Here is a 20432-nt window from a genome sequence, read left to right as displayed (position 1 = left end):
CAGCAGAAGAGCCTCGGGGAGGACAGGAGCACTGAACATGCGTGTGAGAGAGCAGAGCATGCTGGGACACGCTGACAGATGGACCTACCTCAGCTCTCCGGTGCTGGAGGAGAGGATGAGGAGGAGAGAAGAGCACAGAGAGATGAATGGAGTTACATCGATTCGAAATGGAAGAAAGAAGTGAAAGTTGAATGATGAAGGACAACATTAAGATTTAAAATCTGATGCTGATATCAGCTACATCAGTCCAATCTCCTTTTATCATGTTCAAAACCTGCGATTTATCTTTTTCCATAGACATAAAATAAGACATTTAGCAGAAAGTCCAGACTGTTCTTCACACAAAGCCTTCACATTAAAAGAACACTTCATACGAAGCACTGGTGGTAGTTTTTGTTCATGGCTTGGCTGTTTCAGCTGATTTGTATGGAAAAAGCAGCCTGGATGTTCTCATTTTGGCTTCCACAGAAAAAGAAAAATCAAAGCGGTTTTAGAATGACATGAGAGTGAGTTAGGGGTATGTGATTCTAAATAATTTGTAATATATAATTATTCACGGTATTTAGAAGTGCCCACGATAACAATATCGTGCATATTCGTTACCGTGATATATCGCATTACCAAATACCAGCACAAGTCTAGAGTGAGTAAATTAATTCTCTTTCCATCGTGGAAACTTAACATCTTATTCGGTTAAATGTTGTTATACCTTGAGGAACACTCTCTGGAAATCATTTTCTGAAATTTGTACTTAATTCTTTGCAAATATTAGATATCAAATGTTCAGAATTGCCCTTTCTCTGTAATATAAATGTAATTATATTTTATGTATTTTAATATAAAGCATTTGTAAGCTGGATAAATGACTTCTGTTCAACTGCTGTATAAAGCAGAGGACAAGGAAAATATGATAGACAGAACTACTGAGGTCTTCTGAAGTTCAGCACAATAAAATCTCCAGCCTCTTTTCTTTCACAGAAGCATCTATTCATCCAACTGAAAGTGAAATGTGACCCTGGACAACAAAACCAGTCATTAGGGTCAATTTTTTGCAATTGAGATTTATACATCATCTGAAAGCTGAATAAATAAGCTTTCCATTGATGTATGGTTTGTTAGGATCTGACAATATTTGGCTGAGATACAACTATTTGAAAATCTGGAATCTGAGGGTGCAAAAAAATCTAAATATTGAGAAAATCACCTTTAAAGTTGTTCAAATGAAGTCCTTAGCAATGCATATTACTAATCAGAAATTAAGTTTTGATATATTTACGGTAGGAAATTTACAAAATATCTTCATTGAACATGATCTTTAATTAATATTCAAATGATTTTTGGCATAAAAGAAAAATCGATAATTTTGACCCATACAATGTATTGTTGGCTATTGCTACAAATATACCCCAGCGACTTAAGACTGCTTTTGTGCTCCAGGGTCACATATGTCAACAAGGCAGAGCTCATATTGAGCCACTAGAGGTCTCTGTTGATGCATTAAATGCATTAAACCTCACACACAAATCATACTGTCTATTATTGCAATGAACTTCATCACAATCGATGACTCTTTGCTATAATGTATTATATCACAGTCAGTGTTCGAGTCACACATTGGCAAAACACCAATCCAGATCTAAGCAATGTATGGGTGTATTATACCGTAATAAGTCTCATTTGTGCCATCTATCTCCATATACTTGACCACTAGCCCATGTTTTCAGCACAAAGCAATAGCAGCATCTAATAAGTGCTAGATCACAGCTGATGACAGCGACAAACCACAGAGCAAACTGTTTTTATGATCTCTAAGTGTTTGTCAAGGTCAAACTCAAACATTCAGTCAGCAAATATAGATGTGTCAGTGTAGATAACAGCCAGATTATTATAAAATAAGGGCTTATATTTGATAGTATAAAGAGTGAAAACATACTCAGTGTTTGTATTAAATACAAATGAGTTGAACATTTGCTACATAGGTTTATGTAGGTGTGCTCTGGATGCACATCCTAAAATCACTTTGATATGAATAATAATTAATATAACGCACAGTATATAAAACAATTGTTTTACCCAGAAACTTTGCCAAAATTCATAACAAATAAGGTAAGGAAGTATTATGAGATAAGGTCAGAATAAATGACGAAAGCACATTGTCAAACATAATAATCTGCAATGATGAGGTTACATTCAGAATTTAGCCTAAAACAGTTGTTCATTTGAGCTGTAATTTTTTACCAAAGATGTGTGAGAAAAGTTTAAATTCAGTCCTCCTCTGAGAAAAAAAGTAGTCAAACTTGGCTTTTGTTTAATCACAGATAAAGGGCTTTAACCCAGCCAAACATCTGCAGCACATGTGCTACTGTTGGCTGGACTGACAAGTGTTTATTCCCTGAATATGATATGCATGCTGCAAAATGAATCCAGATGTTCTTGACACGCAGGTTTGTCTTATATCAACTCTTTTGTTCTGAAGGGGTCTCGTGTTTTGCCTCCTCTACGGTGAAAGAACAGGCTTGATTGATTTGTACGAGTGCTAATAACCTCCAATTTTGTCTGGCGCTACATTTTCATTATCTTTTGTTTGGATTTTCAACACACCCCCTTTCTGCCTAAACACTAGACACTTTAGACTAGACGATGATAAACGAGCTGTGTGTAGATTTATAACATGTGTGGACAGGATATGATCTGCTTCTCTACGGCGGATACAAACAGAAATCATGTTCAGCCCAACAGCTGTTATGTCTCCCCAAATGGAAGAGACTTTAAGATGAGTACATTAGTTTCTAAACTGGGTGTTGTGACATAGTGGCTCAAAATTGCACTGGTAACTAATAGTAGTGGTATGTGTGAGCAATACACTGGGAGACATGATAAACTGGCAGAAATGTAACAAGGAGTATTATCTGTCCATCATGGTTATGCTCACATGCCATCGCAGTGCTGCACTGTAATAAAAGTTGATGTTTTTAAGCCTTTCTTAAAGCGATCATTAAAGTGCAATAAAACATGAAAGAACTTAATATGATACTCGCACACTGTTCTGACTATGATTATTATTAGTTGACCGAAACTAATAATAAAGCTATAAAAAATCTAATGAAATTTTTTTTTTTTGCTTGAAATAGTTTCACTTTTTTAGCTTTTCCCCCCTCAACTCAATGTACTAAAATAACTAAAACTGAAATAAAATTTTACAATTACACACTAAAAAATGCTGGGTTATTTCAACCCAACTTTGGGTCAAATTTGGACTAACCCAACTTTTGGGTTAAAAATTAAATGTAAAAATGTAACCCAACAGTTGGGTTAGTCCATATTTGACCCAAAGTTGGGTTGAAACAACCCAGCATTTTTTAGAGTGTATATAGACATATTTATGGGGGGGGGGGGAACTTGATGACAAATGACAAAATCTCACTTTAAAATTACTTTTTAAACTTTAAAATGAAAATGAAAATGGAAAATAAAAACAAATAGTAATAAAAAAAAAAAAACTATAATAGTATCTCAGTGATACTAAAACAACACGTTTTAATCAGTTTTTAATCAGTGCACACACCCAAAGCTAGAGTACAGAAAGCCTTATCACACAGTTCTTTTTCATTGTTTACTTGTCTTAGTTTTTACTGTACATTTGTTAGGCTATTATTAGTATTGTTACAACAAGTTTTTTTTCCCATTAAAACTACATTGTGTATATCATTTCAGAAAAACAATATATAAGATGTTGATCACATCGGCCATTGTAGGTTCAAACTCTGCAAGGGTTGATTCATGAACTAAACCTAAGATACTTGTGCTGCGAAAGTGTATAGTAAGTTGCATTGGATTTGTTTGTTAAAATGATAATCAAATAAGCCAATAACAGTAAAATCACAATTTGAACATGAATGGATGAGTACACAGAAGGGAAGAGCAGGACCGATAATCACTGGTCATATTATCCTGACAAACTGCAGTGAATAATGAACATAAAGGTACCTTTATTAAGTGTTTGTTCACCCATTTTGTGAAAGTCTTCTTCTGCACTCTGTCCCGTTCATCTGCAAAAAAAGATAAAGAAAAAAAAAATTCAACACACTTCAGCAGTGTTCAGAGTAAATGTCTGGATATGAAGGAATTTACGTCATTTTGTAAATACTGCTGATTATTAAAATAATGTTTTGATGTTAAACTTTAAAATGCTAAATCCCTATAAATAAGCAATTAACAGGTTAATTTCACTGAGAAGTGCAAAACGTGTCTGTGATGCTTTCAAATCACTGAACTGTTGATTTGATTGTTACGCTCAGCCCAAAACAACCACTAGTGTGAGTGTGTTTCCAACAGGACTGCAAGTGAAGAGAGTAGTGCAACAAATGAAAACTCGATAACCCACGCCAGAACGTTTTTAAATCAGCTCTTTTTGCATAGGAGCAAACGATTAAAACTCAGCACCCAGGAGGCACACCCATGTGAGAAACCGATCTCTGGGTAAAGCCGGAGAGCAATGACTGTCAAGCAACGACGGAGCGCAGGTTCGAAGGGAAGGAAACGTGATGCATTGTGAGGCCTCAGGCTGGGAAAATTCACCAGAGCTTTAATCCTAAGTGTGCATCACTCATGACTAACCGAACACAACAGACACACCCACAGCCTGCAGAATCATGTTCCTTCAGCAGCGAGAAACACAAGAGAACACCGCATACAAACTACCAACACTTGCATCTGTCATCATTACTAGAGAACTTGCAAAGCACTGTGTTGTTCAGAGTAATCTGAAGCAGCATGCTCACATTTATGGTTAAAGTTTGTGAGTTAGTTGGCAAAGTTGGTTACTTTTTCTATTAGTTAGCTTCAGCTACACTACTTAACCATTTGATACATGCATGTTGGTGCATTGTAATTACATTTAAAGTACTTGTACTTAATTAACATGTGTCATTACAGTGTTAACTTTATCCCTATCTGTAACTCAACCCTTACCGCAAACCTAACCACTATAACCCTAACCTTACCCTTACTACCAAACCTAAGCTCGTTAGCAAAAAATGTGTACATTTTTCAGAACAACATGTAGTTTGCAGGTATTTAATGCTAGTTTATAGTAGTTAAGGCCACCTAATATATTGTAAAGTGTGAAGTTAGTGTTCAAAGTAACAGAAAAAATAGACAATACACCTCTTTCTGGGAGGAAAACTGCTGTAAACTCGAATCATATCTCATGTCTAATACAATACCAAATCTGAACCAATTGCATCAGGTGCACAGGACATCCCAACACCATCTCTAATTTGAAGGATGGTGACGACGGATCAGCAAGGACTGAAAGACGTTTAAATATACTAGGAATCAAGTGTCAAGCAATCTCGAAGGAATGCATGAGCCAAAACAGAGCAAATGCCCAACACCTCAATCCAATTAATTGACACTTCTGTGGAATCAAATGTTCTCCGCTCAATACAATGTTGTCAAGTACAGCAGGGTACTTCAATGCATAAAACGATATACAATTGAAACTGTTTGCTGAGCAATGTTAAGAGTCCTTTAAAACGCCGAGTGATTGTCGAGTGTTGAGGGAACAGCTGATTCAGACCCGCAGGACTTCTGCTTCTGATGGGTGGAGTATGACGAGCAGATTATGAAATATAACTGCCATGGTGACTATCATGGGTGGAGGGTCATTAATGTAAGACTTCCTTTTAGTGTTTGAAGAGTCCTACTGCGGGAGATGAGGTGGATAATTATGAACAGCTTTGCGGGGGTCGTCAGCAGACCTTTGTCCTTTGACCACCGTTCACTGCTTTCTATCAAGTCAAGTCAAGTATGCTTTATTGTCAATTCTTCCACATGTACAGCAAAGGTAAAATGTAAAAAAATATATAAAAAAATATATATAAAGCAGCACAAGGCGCATGGCAGATAGAGTGCAAACCAGTGAAGTAAACAACAGTGCAGATATAATGATTGTAGTGCAAAAGAGCTATCCTCTAAAAGTTGTATAAAGTTACAGCACCAACGCCCTTGTGATTCAGCGCACAACTCCTGCCCTCTGGGGGGTGTGAGGCATGCAAGAAAATTCATTTTTTATCTATAAAATTAAATTTTATCCAGCGTTATTGTACGCTATAGTGTCAAATGCACTTTCTCACCACTGTTTGCTGATGACATACTGAACGAGCCAATCCAGTGAATGTCGCCTCAGTCCCACTTAACACATTTTACACTGGTAAATATAAGTCATTTATTTAAATATTGGTCAGGTGAGGCAGCTTCTGTGTGAGCCTTTTTATAGTGTCAATTAAAGGCACCTGGGCAAAGCAACGGCAGATTGCAAACATTATAAGGCTAGTGATAAGCCTTGAGTTGTTTACTGCTTTACTAAAAAAAACTTTCAAATATATTAAGACTTAAATACAGTTTTTTAATAATGAGATCTTCTAATATCAGATCTCATTATCATATATTCTAATATAGTCCTGTTTGCTTACAAGATTGCATTTAAAAAGGTGTAAAATATTTTTCTCATGGTTGTTGTCTTTAATGCAAGAACTGAACAAGTATTAATACATCAAGATAAAAAGTCCTAGATTTCCTAGATCCTGGACTGACACTGAAGAAGAAACCTAAGCCATATACACTGCAAATACTACTACTACTACTAATAATAAACAATGTTTTCCAGTAAAATAAGATACATTGACTTACAAAGCAAATTTGCATATGGCATTAAGACTTTTTCTCAGAGAATATATCTTGAATGAAATTGATTTTCTTACCCCATTTATGCTTAAATCTTAATCTGGCACAGTTTCGCTTCTCAATTAAACTGATCTTGTTTTATGAATGGCTTACACTTTATTCTGACAGTCCACTTTAGAAATTCTACTCACTATAAGTAACTTTGCAACTACATGTCAACTAACTCTCATTAGAGTGTTGAGCGTTCATGTAGATATGATACTTGTAGAATGAATATCTAAATACAGTGTTACCTAAGAATGTTTCTAAAATCAGAATACTGCTTAAAATCAAAGATTTGTTTCAATGTAAGTCTGTGAAGTTCACACGCTAATAATAACTAGAGATCTGACTTTTACAAAGAAGGAATTTCTCTTCCATCACGAGCAGGTGCATCAGAGAGCTTTCCTAACTACCTTTCCTGCCTTCCAAGGCTTTCAGCATTCCCTGATAGTGCAAGTCATCTGAAGGGATCCTCTCCAGGCTGTCGCTCGAATATTCCCTCCGTCTCTGTTGCGTACTCATCTCCTTTGCGTCACGCTAGTCACAAACCGCGCTCCTTATCTTCACTTGCTCCTGTTCTGCTTTCTTTCTGTTTAACTCCTGCCGTCCATTTCCTAGCTCCTCTAAATGATGCAACTAGCTACAGGTCGTAGGCCTGCTCTTGTTCTGACTGCAGAGAGACATGGAGGGCATTGCGGGATACGCTTGGCTCCGCCTCAGCCCTAAATTGTCATGTTGGTGGAGCCGAGGCAGGAAGAAGAAGGGAAAGTGAGTGGGAAGGTGTGTCCGCCAGCATGCCTCATCTAGAATCTCACACCCTCTCCAAACACACAGACTAAATCATCACAGTCTCTAAAGAATAACGTTGAGAGTGGCGAGTTGTGTAACTGCATGCTAAACGAGTGTGTAGAACTGGTCAAAAGAGCCATTACAGGAACTGGATTACATAATCACGCTCTAAAAACTACTCATGCCAATAGACATTACACACACACAGGTATATGCCTCTTTAATGATTAACCACTGTGACATACCTGAGCGGTTGGGCAAGTATGACTAACTAAGGCAGGGTGAGGCTCTGGGATGGGCCGCTCAGGTCTACACATGCTGGAGATTAACAGTATTGAACCCAGTAAAATACATAACTAGAGGCTGCAGAATCAACAACCAGAAATACAAAGAAAAATCTTTATAAGAATCATCTCGCTTTCTTGTTCGCATGAGTGTGTGCATATGTGATCGTGCTTAAACTGCACGTGCACCATCTTCCATCACTAAAGAGTGCGTAGATATGTTCGAAATCGTTCATAAACGATTACCGGACTAGTCTTTACACTTCAAAATTGAACGTGTTACTTGCAAATCTACACAATTTCTGAGTGAAAACAACACTAAAATACTGAAAACGACACTACATTTCTTTTTATACTAAAACTGTAGGAAGAGAAAGATACAACAGCTCTGCTCATAAAGACATAAACCTACAGCAGAAGATGAAGATGAGGATGGGGCCTTCATCACACGCTCATCATCTGAACAGACCCGCACCATAAGTGTTGAGAAGCTGCTCATTTGATAACCTGTGCAGGCTCGTCGGTAACTATAACAGCCTGGACTTGACAGTGTTTGCAGGATTCTCAATTTTTTCCGATATCTGACATACTTCTCAGCGGATATGGAAGCTGACGCCTTCGGTTTATAGACGTCTAAATGTCTGTTGATACAGGAGAAGGTATTAAGGTGCGACACACAAAAAAAACTACCAACACCTATAATAGCATTTACTTTCTTTTTTTATGATTTACATTTTTCCAGTCGATTTTTCAGTCGATTTAAAATATTTCCTACCCACTGTGATTTCAAGTTTTGTAACCTTAAATAAGTCAAAATTATTTATGTATGTATGCATGTGTTGGGATTTTTTTTTAAATGCATCAAGGTCGCAGTAAATTGATCAAAAGTGACAGTAAACACTTTTACAATGTTGGAAAGGATTTCTATTTCAAATAAATGCTGTTTTCCTGCACTTTCTATTCATCAAAGATTCCTGAAAAATAAAATGCATCACAGTTTCCACAAACATATGAAGCAGCACGACTGTTTTCAACATTGATAATAATCAGAAATGTTTCTTGACCAGCAAATCGGCATATTAGAATGATTTCTGAAGATCATGTGACACTGAAGACTGGAGTAATGATGCTGAAAATTCAGCTTTGATAAATAGAAATAAATTAGATTTTACAGTATATTTACATAGAAAACAGCTGTTTTAAATTGTAATAATATTTCACAATATTACCTTATAATATTGACTGACTACTTTTATATTTACACAAGTACGTAACCTCATTAGCTTTGATCAGCCTTGTTTAATTACAGTGCCCTTGAAACTTATAATTAGATCATTTATTGTAGATGTAGTTACCCATTCACATATATAATTATTATACAAATTGATTAAAATAGGTTAATTATATAATGATATTGAAAATATCTCATTTAAACCACAAAGAAAGAGTAATTCTGCTGATTGCAAGGACACACTTATGTGATGCTCTCTTAATGTGTTTTGAGTCCACATGATTACCAGCAGATTCCATACGGCATAACATCATTCACAGACCAGTTGATACTTAATCCACACAAAATGACAAGAGCTGAGATCTGATTGGCTGGATTAACAATGAGCCCTTCTGAAGACATGAGCTCACAAGATACACGGCGTTATACAAACACAGCCTTTGAAGATATTCAAGAGCTTTGTTTGAGACACGTGATATCCTTGAGCACACCCATATATTTAGATGAACTTGCCCTTTTTTTTTTAAATAGCAAAAACTGTTCTTGATTCTCGGCCAGAGCTGCAATATGGACCGGGCTTTATTCCAACAGTCAAGTCTACACAAGACGAATCATTCATGATCCTCCACACGCGCAGGGTGAAGCATGATGGACCTTTTGAATCAATATCAAGTGTTCATCCTTCAACCTCACATAAACACACCTCAGATCTTTCTATGAACCACATGCACACAAAACCGCTCTGCATCTGAGGTCAGATGAGAAGTTTGCATATCATCATATTTGATGCAATCAGGCTTTTATGGCTCATAGGATATAGAGGGGAAAAAACACCTCAATTTTATCCAGACTCAAACTGAGCAAAAATATGCAATTTGGTGCAGATGCTGATATTTATATGACCAAAAAGTAAGATGAAACTTTGCTTGCTTGTAATGTAAAATCAATGAGATCTTTACAGCTGTTACTTGCATAAAATTATATTAATATCAGTCGTCACTCTATATCTCCAATAATATGTCTTAGCAAGATGAGATTTAAATGATCAAAACACATAATGCAATGCAATCCAGTGATGATTGAGAGACGAACAAACAAACCCTCAAAACATCCTGATGATCAGATTTGAGACTCGCTGATTTTTCTAAAAAAAAAAAGATTGATGGAGAATCAAGTAAAGCCGAGCTGCTTCAGTCCAGTACGTTCATCTGGAATTATTACTAACAATATCAAAGTTATTTTTACGCTTGCTACACGTGAAGCACCAGCTGAAGGTGGATGTTTGCACCCTTTACTCGCTAAAAATAGTCTAAGCTATCAATGTTTAGAAGCAATCTGGAACCTCACAGATAAGACTGAAGGTTGTCTTCAAAGATAATGAGACTGATGTTATAAGAACGGTAACTCCTCACATTCCCGTGTTAGGCGTAACCAAACCGCATTAGCCGTGAATGTGCCTCCCAATCTTGACTTTCTTGTGTAATGTGCGTACGTCTGCTTTGATCCACCTGAATCACGGACACACCCTGTCCTTCCCAACCTCCACAACATGACACCTGAGCTCTTTCTCTCCCTCGCATGCTTTTTACTTAGCTAAGAGCTAGGAGCATTAATCCTGCAATTGCAGTTTCGCATCTGTGCTTATCTAAATGTTGTGATGTGATAGTCAGCGCTAGATTTGGGGAATCTCAGTTCAGCTGGAGATCAACATCAACAGCAGCAGCTGAGATCGAAAATAACCCATTAGAGCTTCTGCACTCGTCTCCTCCAGCAGCACGGAAAACAGACGGAGCCGCCAAGCACTTCTGCAAACTCACTCACAGGCCTCTTCAAAAGAGCAATATAAGACACAACATGAAATCAAAAGCACTGGATTTACTTTCTTATGCAGATTCTCTGCTGAACGAAGTTATGTCAAGTGATAATAAACAATCTTTCTTCTTTTGTAAGCTTTAATCTGCATGTAAAAACTTGCTCTGAAACAACTTCATTCTTCCACTGAAGTCGATCTGATTGTTAAAGTCCAACACGTTTCAGTCTGTCTGCTGTGAATCCTGTGCATCATGCCAAATTAGTGCGTAAAATACAACACGGAGGTATTTCTTCAGATTTCCCTTCAAAATACCTGTTCCCCATCTGCAAACTAACCTGGTCATGACCTGCCGGTTTGAATTGTTGCACTGTGAAAAGTGAGAAGTAGATCTTTTGGGGAAAAAAAGTAACTTTCAAAGAAGATATTTTGTAAATGCCCTACTGTAAATATATCAAAACTTAATTTTTGATTAGTAATATGCATTACTAAAAACTTCATCTGGACAACTTTAAAGGTGATTTTCTGGAATCTGCACCCTCAGATTCCAGATTTTCAAATAGCTGTATCTCAGCCAAATATTGTCCTATCCTAACAAACCATACATCAATGGAAAGCTTATTTATTCAACTTTCAGATGATGTATAAATCTCAATTTCATAAAATTGACCCTTATGACTGGTTTTGTTGTCCAGGGTCACATATAATAAAAAATAATTCAAATAAAATAATAAATATATAAATAAATGAAAAATGTAAAATGTAAAAGAAAAATGTAGGTACATATTTAATATATTTTATATTATTAAATATTATTCATTTAAAATATTCTACATTTAATACAGAATTGCTACATTAGTTTATACAAAATATTCTATTAGGGTCTATGCAACCCTTATTTTCAATTTTAATGCATCCTGTTCTGTGCACAATTCATTGGTGAATGTTATTCTAACGAAAAAAGTGTGTTCACAGTTTATTCAAATTCTATAACTTGCTCTGTTTCGACTTTCCTTTTCTGCTGATGAATCCCTCTCACGTCTCTATTTTCCATACACTTGATTTTAGAAGTTGATATTCCCGTTGCATGCAGCAATCATTCACATCATAAAAATAAAATGGGCTTTGGTCAGGGTTTCACGTTGACTTCAATAAACAATTTGTCTCCCTCTTCTGGCCAGTAATTAGGACATAATCATAAAACTTAGCAGGTCATTTTACAATGGTTGAGGACAGGCACATCGACACGCACAGACTGTGTCGATGACCGGCATGAGATCAGCTGAGAACTATGACAGCACTTCTGCTTTTGACTGCATTGCCTTAGTGACATAATAACTGCTTCCATCTGAGATGCTGACGGTGCAGATATGATGGACATCTGAGAAGAGTTGTCCAAACACACAGCAGCCATGGCAGCAGATGAGAAGAACACACTCTTACTCATGTCTGTATTTATAGTCCGAACCGCACTGGGAGGATTCATCACTTATTGTGAAATGACTTCCGATGGTAGATCACCCTCCAATCACACCAGCAGCTTACATCAAATCAAAAACTGCTCATGAGTAATAGATAAACATGTAACCATGGCTTTTCCAGCGCCCAGAATATTCCGTGTAAATCCCCAGCTTTCTGACCTTGTCCATTACACTAAATTGTGATGCCTGTTGACTTTGGTCACTAATAAAACGTGTTTTGAATCATGCCAGTTGAACATTTCAGTACTAGCTTCAGTAAAAGTGAAGGAATGCATTTTTTTTATTTTTTGTCGTTTCGTGCTGTATCACATCTTCAGTGAAACAAAGTTATAGCAATGGGTATTAAACCGAGACTTCATCATTTTAACACTAGATGGAGGCAAAACAAAGTATTCACAAGATAAAAATGTATACTTTGTCTTGTTTTCTTTGAGAAATACCATGCATCACATACTCCCTGACAGATTCAGTGACTGTGACAGAAAACAGTGAAACTTAAGGAAATGACCGGCCATGTTTTCTAATCCGCCAGTAGAAACGGCTTGTGAATCAAGCATTTTGCATATTCAGTTTTGCTGACATCAGATTGGATGGTGTGTCTTTAAAGGGCGGGGTTATGGATCCTTTGGTTAAACGGATGGGCGTGGCCAAGTCAGACGGTTTCGCAAAAATGCCTTTATATTCACAATAAAATTCATGCAGTATAAAATGTATTTAAACAGTAGTATGCTGTACTGTTGTCACATGAACTCACCATATTGCATGTGAATGGTGTATAGTCATTTTAGAAATAAATTAGTTTGCATTTTAAGTATAGTATAAATAGTGAAGTAAGAGTAGTATGCTAACATTCCTTCAATAAAGCGCCAGCTGCCAAATAAATAAATGAATTATTCTTATTAATCAGGTCATGAAGAATTAAAATAAAACAGTTTTAGATTATGCTAACTACCTGTAAGTGTTATTCAGCATGCACTGCAGTAAAGTCATGTGACGTGAAAGCACATATCATATTGCATAACAAACTGGCACCAGATTGTCAAAGTAAAGTGATTTAAGTGATTTATAATTTCAGCAGCAGGATTGTGATGATTAAAGCAGCCAGACATTACGTAACACTCTCTAACAGTGGTGTGATTAAGTGAAAATCCTGAGAGAGGCTGCCCCGTATCAGACTTACCAACAGAACACATCTGACTGTACAGCAGCTCCAGTCTTTCTCCATAACTGCTCTGGGAAATATTTCCATCACTGCGACTGCTCCAGCGCAAAACATCCTGAGACATGGCCAGCGTCTCCTGCAGTCATCCTTAAAGATGGCTAATGATTTCCCACGCCTCCTCTGACCTTTAGTCACGGGCAATAATCAAACTATATGGCCTCCATTATCCAACAGCAAAGCTGCCTGGGTCATCTGTTTTCTGAAGAATGGGCATTTCAATAAAACTTAACAGACTTGCAGATATGTCATGCAACTTTTTTAAATTTAAGTTTAAGAAATGTTAAGACATTTTCCAAAAGGCCGTGTAAGGCTATTTTTATTTTAGCTTTCAGTAAAGTTTTAATATTTTTTTTCTTTGTCCGTCATTTTTATTTCCATGTCTATTTTTTTTAATTTAGCTTTAGTTATTTTAGTACATCGAGTTAAACTAAATAAAAATAAAAATATTTATTTGGCAAATAGATTGAATAAAATAATTTTTATTATTTTTAAAAATATATTTGTATTTTATTTTAATACCTATATATATATATATATATATATATTTGTTTTAGTTAACTAATAACACAGAGAAGTTGTGACTATAATACATATTTTACTGTACAAAGTTTATTATGATTATCTGATTCTGATAATCACTAATGATTTTGTAATAACACTGAGGCCACTGAACTTTCCATAATTCCTTCATGGTATAAAAAAATAAAAAGGTAATTGCAACTTTTTCACAATTCAAAATTATTCCACGCAATTCTTAGTTTATATATCATAACTCAGACTTTTGTTTCAGAATTGCAAAATATAAACTCAGAATTGCAAGAAAAAATTCAGAATTGAGAGTTTAGATCTTGCCATTCTCAATCTATGTCTTGAAATTCTGAGTTTATATTTATATTAAAGTCTGAATTGTGAAATAACAAGCAATGCAATTTGCAGAAGCTGTGAATTCCTTTGGACAAGCATATGGAGCAGCATTATTAACAAAAACGAATGCCTCAAGTTTAGAAGAACAGAACTACAATTAAACGCAAGTAATTGGTTGAGACCCGTTAAGATGTACCACAGGATGTTATGAAACCTCATTTATAGTGAGTGAATGGCTAAAAATAACAGCCGAACTCAAGCAAAAGCATCCCTTTGGTCCATAAAAGCCCATAAATCAACAGCAGCAGCCCCTTTATGGCTCCTGAAGGTCAGTCGCCGCACGCATCTTCTACATGCCCTGCTGCTCCCTAAAGAAAACACACTCATTCAAACATCCTACAGTATCCAAGAGCAAGACGTCCTGCATGTGTGCGGTTTACATCAGCCGTCTGGAACTTTCCATTATAGTGGTGTTAAGAGTCAAGATACCATATACGTGCTGATGGGAGCTCAGCTCTCCTATAGGATTATGAATTTGATTTGGGAATTCAGAACTGTTTCTGATGTACTTCAGCTCAGAAGCACACATGGAAAAACTGAGCCTCTGGACTTTCATTTGTTATTCAAAGTTTTGATGTCATTTGCAATTCAAAGTTGTGAATTACAGTGATAATACTACAGCCTGCGATGTGTTCACATGCGCTCTATCAGAGCAATACAGGCTTTATAATGATCTTACTACACTTACTGTGTTCATACGCTGTCAGCTAATTATCATCAGATGAGTAGACTACAGATACAAGAATGTAATACTATAGTCAGGTTCAACAGAGACACAGACAAACTTAATCAAAACAGCACTGATAAGCTAATGGTGTCATAAATGCAGAATGTAGCCTACCAAAACTTTATTAATATCCTCTTATTAAATTAATAAATATTGCTTCAATATTATATTTATTATTTATCATTTTATGCAACCATTTATTTTGTATCGACAGCTACATTATTAGTGGACCTTATTAGAATAATAATATATTATTAGAATGAATGAATAAATAAATGAATATTTTGCATTGACACCTGCATTATTAGTGCATCTTATTAGAATGTATGAATGAATGAATGAATGAATGAATATTTTGTATTGACACCTGTATATTTACTGCATCTTATTAGGTTTATTCAGATAAAAAATAAATAAATAAATGTGCAGTAGTAATGCAGGTGTCAATACAAAATAAAACTAAAGATTTCATAGAATAAAAAATCATTTTCATTTATTCAGACATCTGTTATCTGACACAGTTTAACTGTCATATTGTATCGCCATTTTCTAAACTATAGTGAATAAACTGTGATAATGTGAGAAATGTTGAAGGTGTCTGAATACATTTTGGTTTGACTGTATGTCTAAAAATTAAATTTGTTGATGCAAGTCTTTTGAAAACAAGATTTCATTGGAATCACCAGTTTTAAAAAAAAAAATGATGCCTATCCATATAGCTGCATGCAATTTTGCCAAGCAAAATTAACCCCATAACCACTCCATGGCCTGTGTTCAGACATTTAAAAACAAAGACGCCAGTGCAGCGTCTCTCAGCCAAACGAGATCTAGTACAGTAACTTTCTCCTGATTCTAAAGGGAGTTTCCTCCACTACTTTATCTTATCATGTCTACATTCCTTCCATCCGTTCTCACAGCCCTTCCCATGCCCTCTAACACTCTACAAACACACCTGCAGCGGGCGAAACATCACTGTGCTTTCATTCACTCTCTTCTTTCTCCCTATAATCGATTTGTACTCTCAAAGTGTGAACTATGTTTCAATACGGAGTTGAATAAGATGTCAAACTGAGAAGCTCATACACCAGCGTGTCTGAACATTTAACACCACTCCAGGGTTTGCAGAACCCGTTGAGTTTGAAATCAGAAGACACACCTAGTCTCTTTTAGGACAAACTAGTTAAAGTATTTCATCAGTCCAAAGATAATGATACACCCAAAGGCAATGGTGAAAGTAAGTAATCATTAGCACTTTAAAACAACCGCCCATCTTCACTTTACAGACGATTTAAAAACGCAAAAAAGCATGGCAAATTCAGGTTCAGTGTAAGTCAATATGAAATTGAAACTGACTATATTTACTTTCTTAACACACAATTTCTTACAATTAGTACAGAGTATTAGTAGACTGCTTAATATCTGCTAACACTTTATTTTGATGGTTCCCAACAGATATTTTACTGACTATAATATAGTAACTTTGCAAGTATGTCAACTAATTCTACTAACTCTAACCATACTCTAGTGAGACTGATACTCTAATGAGAGTTAGTTGATATGTAGTTACTTATAGTTAGTAGAATGTCTAACGTGGACTATCGAAATAAAGTGTAACCATCAATGTGTTAATTTAATTTACTCTGCCTCTTGTTTTGTTGTCATCACTGATTATGTATTTTTCAAGCCCTCCAACCCTTTGGCTCCAGTGTGGTATGTAGTGCCCACTTGGGTTGTAAATGATGTTGACTTCAGGTCTATTCATAGCATCTGTTGTATGTAGTGTTGTTATTGTTAACTAAAACTAAAACTATCAAGAATACTTTTAGCTGAAAAAAAAAAAAAATGTAAAAAATAAATATCAGATAAAAAAATTGAAATACTTAATTGAAAATTAAAAATGCTGTACTAAAAGTTTAGTTAAGTGCTAAAATGACTAAAACTGAAATAAAAAATCAATTCAAGCCAATAAAAATATTAAAATGGCAAATAAAATAACTAAAATTTAAATAAACTAAAAAATGTGAAAACACATCAAATAAAAAATCATTAAAAAATACTAATAAATACTCTAATAGCATGTAAATAATAATAAAATAACACATTATATGCTGTTGATTGCCACAGATAATAATTTAGAAAAAATAAAAATAAAAAATAAAATATAGTAGACAGTTGCAATGCAAAGTCCACACATCATAAATGCTGTCCACAAAGCTAAACATAGACTGAATAATCTTTTAACAGGAATTCTTAATTTCTTCTGTAGATTTGAATATACAATAATTATGTTTTGAAACCAAAGCAACTTTGTAGTTACAGTACGGTACATTTCCCAGCGCTCTCTATTATTACAGCGCGAGAGAAGCCTGCTTCAAGCCCGAAACAGGTGGAAGCATTTTTACAGCTCTCAGAAATAGCGCAGATACGGGACACTTCACATTCCCATGCAGACACAGAGAATTTCCTTCTGAAATCCAACTCTCGCTCTGTTTTTCTACCCGCCCACCGCGCTTTACCACGACAAAACCATCCATCAGACCTGACGAACGTAACTCCTCCAGGTAGAGCTCGCACCTATCCACTGCGGAGCGGCAAAAAAATAACAAACCAATCATCCAAAACTAAAACTAAAACACATCACAGATAACTGAAGTGTGAAGGGGTTTAAATATGGAATAGAATTGATAACTCGATGTCTGAAAGAGAAGCATTTTGTATGTCAACACTGAGCGTTTCCCCTCCCACCTCCACCAACAACGTTTGGCATGCAAACAAACATATAATAAAACCCACAAACTCTTGATGATCTGACCTACCAGGTATGATCTTCATGAAGTTTGAGGAACAGCAAAGGCGGACAAGCAGAGCAAGAACGTGCCAATAAAGAAAGAAAAAGAGTCTGGGTTTGTTTGGTGGCCACTGTCCCCTTCTTATTTTTGACGGCCCATGCCTGCTGTTTGGATATGTCAGCGCTGCTCCCCGGTGGCTTTGCAATTAGGAGGGCGGAGGCTGAGGGTCGGGACGGGACGGGGCGAGCGGGCGGTGTGAGTGGGGAAGGGGAAAACAGCTCACTGTGGATATAAATATCAGCCTGGGCAAACTGATGAAACCCGCGCTGGCCTCTTTGAACAGAGATCAGTTTGTTCCTGGATGATGATTGAGTTATTCTATGATATTGCATCACAGTCTCTCGGCTTTGCTCTCCCTCAGCGTTTGCTTCAGTTCTGGTGTGGACACAGTTATTTTTGCGCCTGATCTTATTGAATTTAAGTGACTTAAGAAACAGTCATGAAAGTGTCTCTCTTTAACACACTTTAAAAAAAAAGAACACTTTGTAATAACATCAAATTCAAAGTTTTTAAATAACTGAATCATTAAATCATATTAAAAAAATGTGTTATGCTTTAAAGAAGTACATTTATTTTGAAGTGTTGACTAACATACTAAAGCACATGTAAAACCCTTGATTATAATTTTAACTAAAGTGAGTTATTCAATATATAATTTAAAGTTAATATATTTTAAATGTACTAAATTGCAACTTCATCATTACTACAAGTTTCAATAGAAAAGAAATTAAAATATATTTTAGTTTGTCATAAATGCTTGTCAGTACATTCAGCAGTAAAACTTTAACCATATTTCAAAGACCATAGACGTAATTATGAAATTTACTTATAAAAATTTACTTAAAGGTCCTATATATGTTGGTCAAAAACACTCCAAAGTCTCAACTAATTGCATTTAACATACATTTAAAGGACAATATATTTTATTTCAATTGCAAATAACGTACATTTAATTGTCCGAAAACACTATATTCCGTTCGCACTTAAAGGAACACGCCACTATTTTTTAAAATAGGCTCATTTTCCATGAACAGTTGGGATTTTCTAGGCCGATATGGCTAGGAACTATACTCTCATTCTGGCGTAATAATCAAGGAAATTTGCTGCCATACCATGGGTGCAGCAGGCGCAATGATATTACGCAGTGCCTGAAAATAGTCCCCAGCACGCTCCCGGTGCAAGCAGGTGGTCATGTTGGTTATGTTGACGGAAGTTAGCCTATTTTAAGGTGCTGCGTAATATCAATAGGAAAAATATAGAAACTCTTTGGTCATTTTTCAGCGAGATGCTAACAGTCTAATCAGATTCAATGATCTATGCTAAGCTAAGCTAAAAGTGCTACCGCCAGACCCGGAGATCAGCTGAATGGATTGGAAAATGGTAAAACTCAACTGTTTAACTCTAGGGGAGTTGGAAAATGAGCCTATTTTCAAAAAAAGTGGAGTGTTCCTTTAAGTATATTTTTAAAAGCATATTATTTCCATAATAAATACTCTTTTTAAAAGTATGCTAAAGTAAAGTGTACTCCTTTTCACACTTGGAAAAGCACATGAGTGCCAGGGTTCATGTTTTTTTTCATTTATATATGGAATGGGATTCCTGGCATGACTGGAAATCGCTTGTGCCATATCACGAGCCTTTAGTGGCCACCCATGAAGCAGGACATAAACTAAATATAGCAGAGTTTTACACAGCAATCCACTGAAATGCATCCACTGAAATGCATATGGCATTGTGAATTACGGTGTTGACAGAGTGTCAATTTCATTTCCCCCACATGCTTACAGCGCTTATGACTGTGATTAAATTAAGTATTTGTAGGTGTCTAATTTGCAGGACTTGGCATGTGAACTATTTGGAAAATGAGATGAGCACTGACTGATCAAAACTAGTAATCAGGCCCAGTCTGACTCCACTGAGGCTGTTTAATACATTATAAATAGGTCTAAAAAAGAGTGGGTCAGCTTTCCTGTTTAATTAATGTACACTGAAATGAATCATCTTGATTTAGCATGTAAATGATAGACTAGTCAAAGATGCATTCAGAAGTTTTAAAGCTACTCATTTTTTTGACCAATCAAATTCTTTATTATGCTATGACCTCTTATTGTCAGTCAATAAATAAATAAATAATCATGGCAACTAATTTCCATGATGTTTCATCCACACCAGCAGGTGTCAGAAGCACAAAGTCAGAGACCCCTGTTGTACACTGAAAAAAGTGTTGTAGGATTTACTTTGAAATCATTTAAACTAGTAAATTAAAATAATATATAATTTTATTAAAATATTATTAAAATAATATAAATGGCAAGTAACACATTGAATTAAACTACATTTTTAAGTAGAAAGAAATTTTCTTGTAAAATGTACTCCAATAATCTTT

The 20432-nt window shown here is 35.8% G+C and overlaps 1 protein-coding gene across 1 annotated transcript in view; it reads right to left on the bottom strand.

Annotated features, from left to right (window-relative positions):
* The window catches only part of LOC107689171 (plectin-like), an 85065-nt gene that overhangs the window by 57489 nt on the left and 7144 nt on the right, over nucleotides 1-20432 (bottom strand). Inside the window, exons 2-3 of the mRNA XM_016487094.1 lie at nucleotides 3988-4049; nucleotides 89-103 (exon numbers count right to left, since the gene is read on the bottom strand). Coding sequence (XP_016342580.1) covers nucleotides 89-103; nucleotides 3988-4049 — 77 coding nt within the window. The remainder of the gene's footprint in view (nucleotides 1-88; nucleotides 104-3987; nucleotides 4050-20432) is intronic.

This window comes from Sinocyclocheilus anshuiensis, unplaced genomic scaffold, assembly GCF_001515605.1.
Source record: "Sinocyclocheilus anshuiensis isolate Anshui unplaced genomic scaffold, SAMN03320099.WGS_v1.1 scaffold737, whole genome shotgun sequence".
NCBI lineage: Eukaryota > Metazoa > Chordata > Actinopteri > Cypriniformes > Cyprinidae > Sinocyclocheilus > Sinocyclocheilus anshuiensis.
Note: the sequence above shows the minus strand (reverse complement) of the source record. Positions and strands in the feature narration are given on the sequence as shown.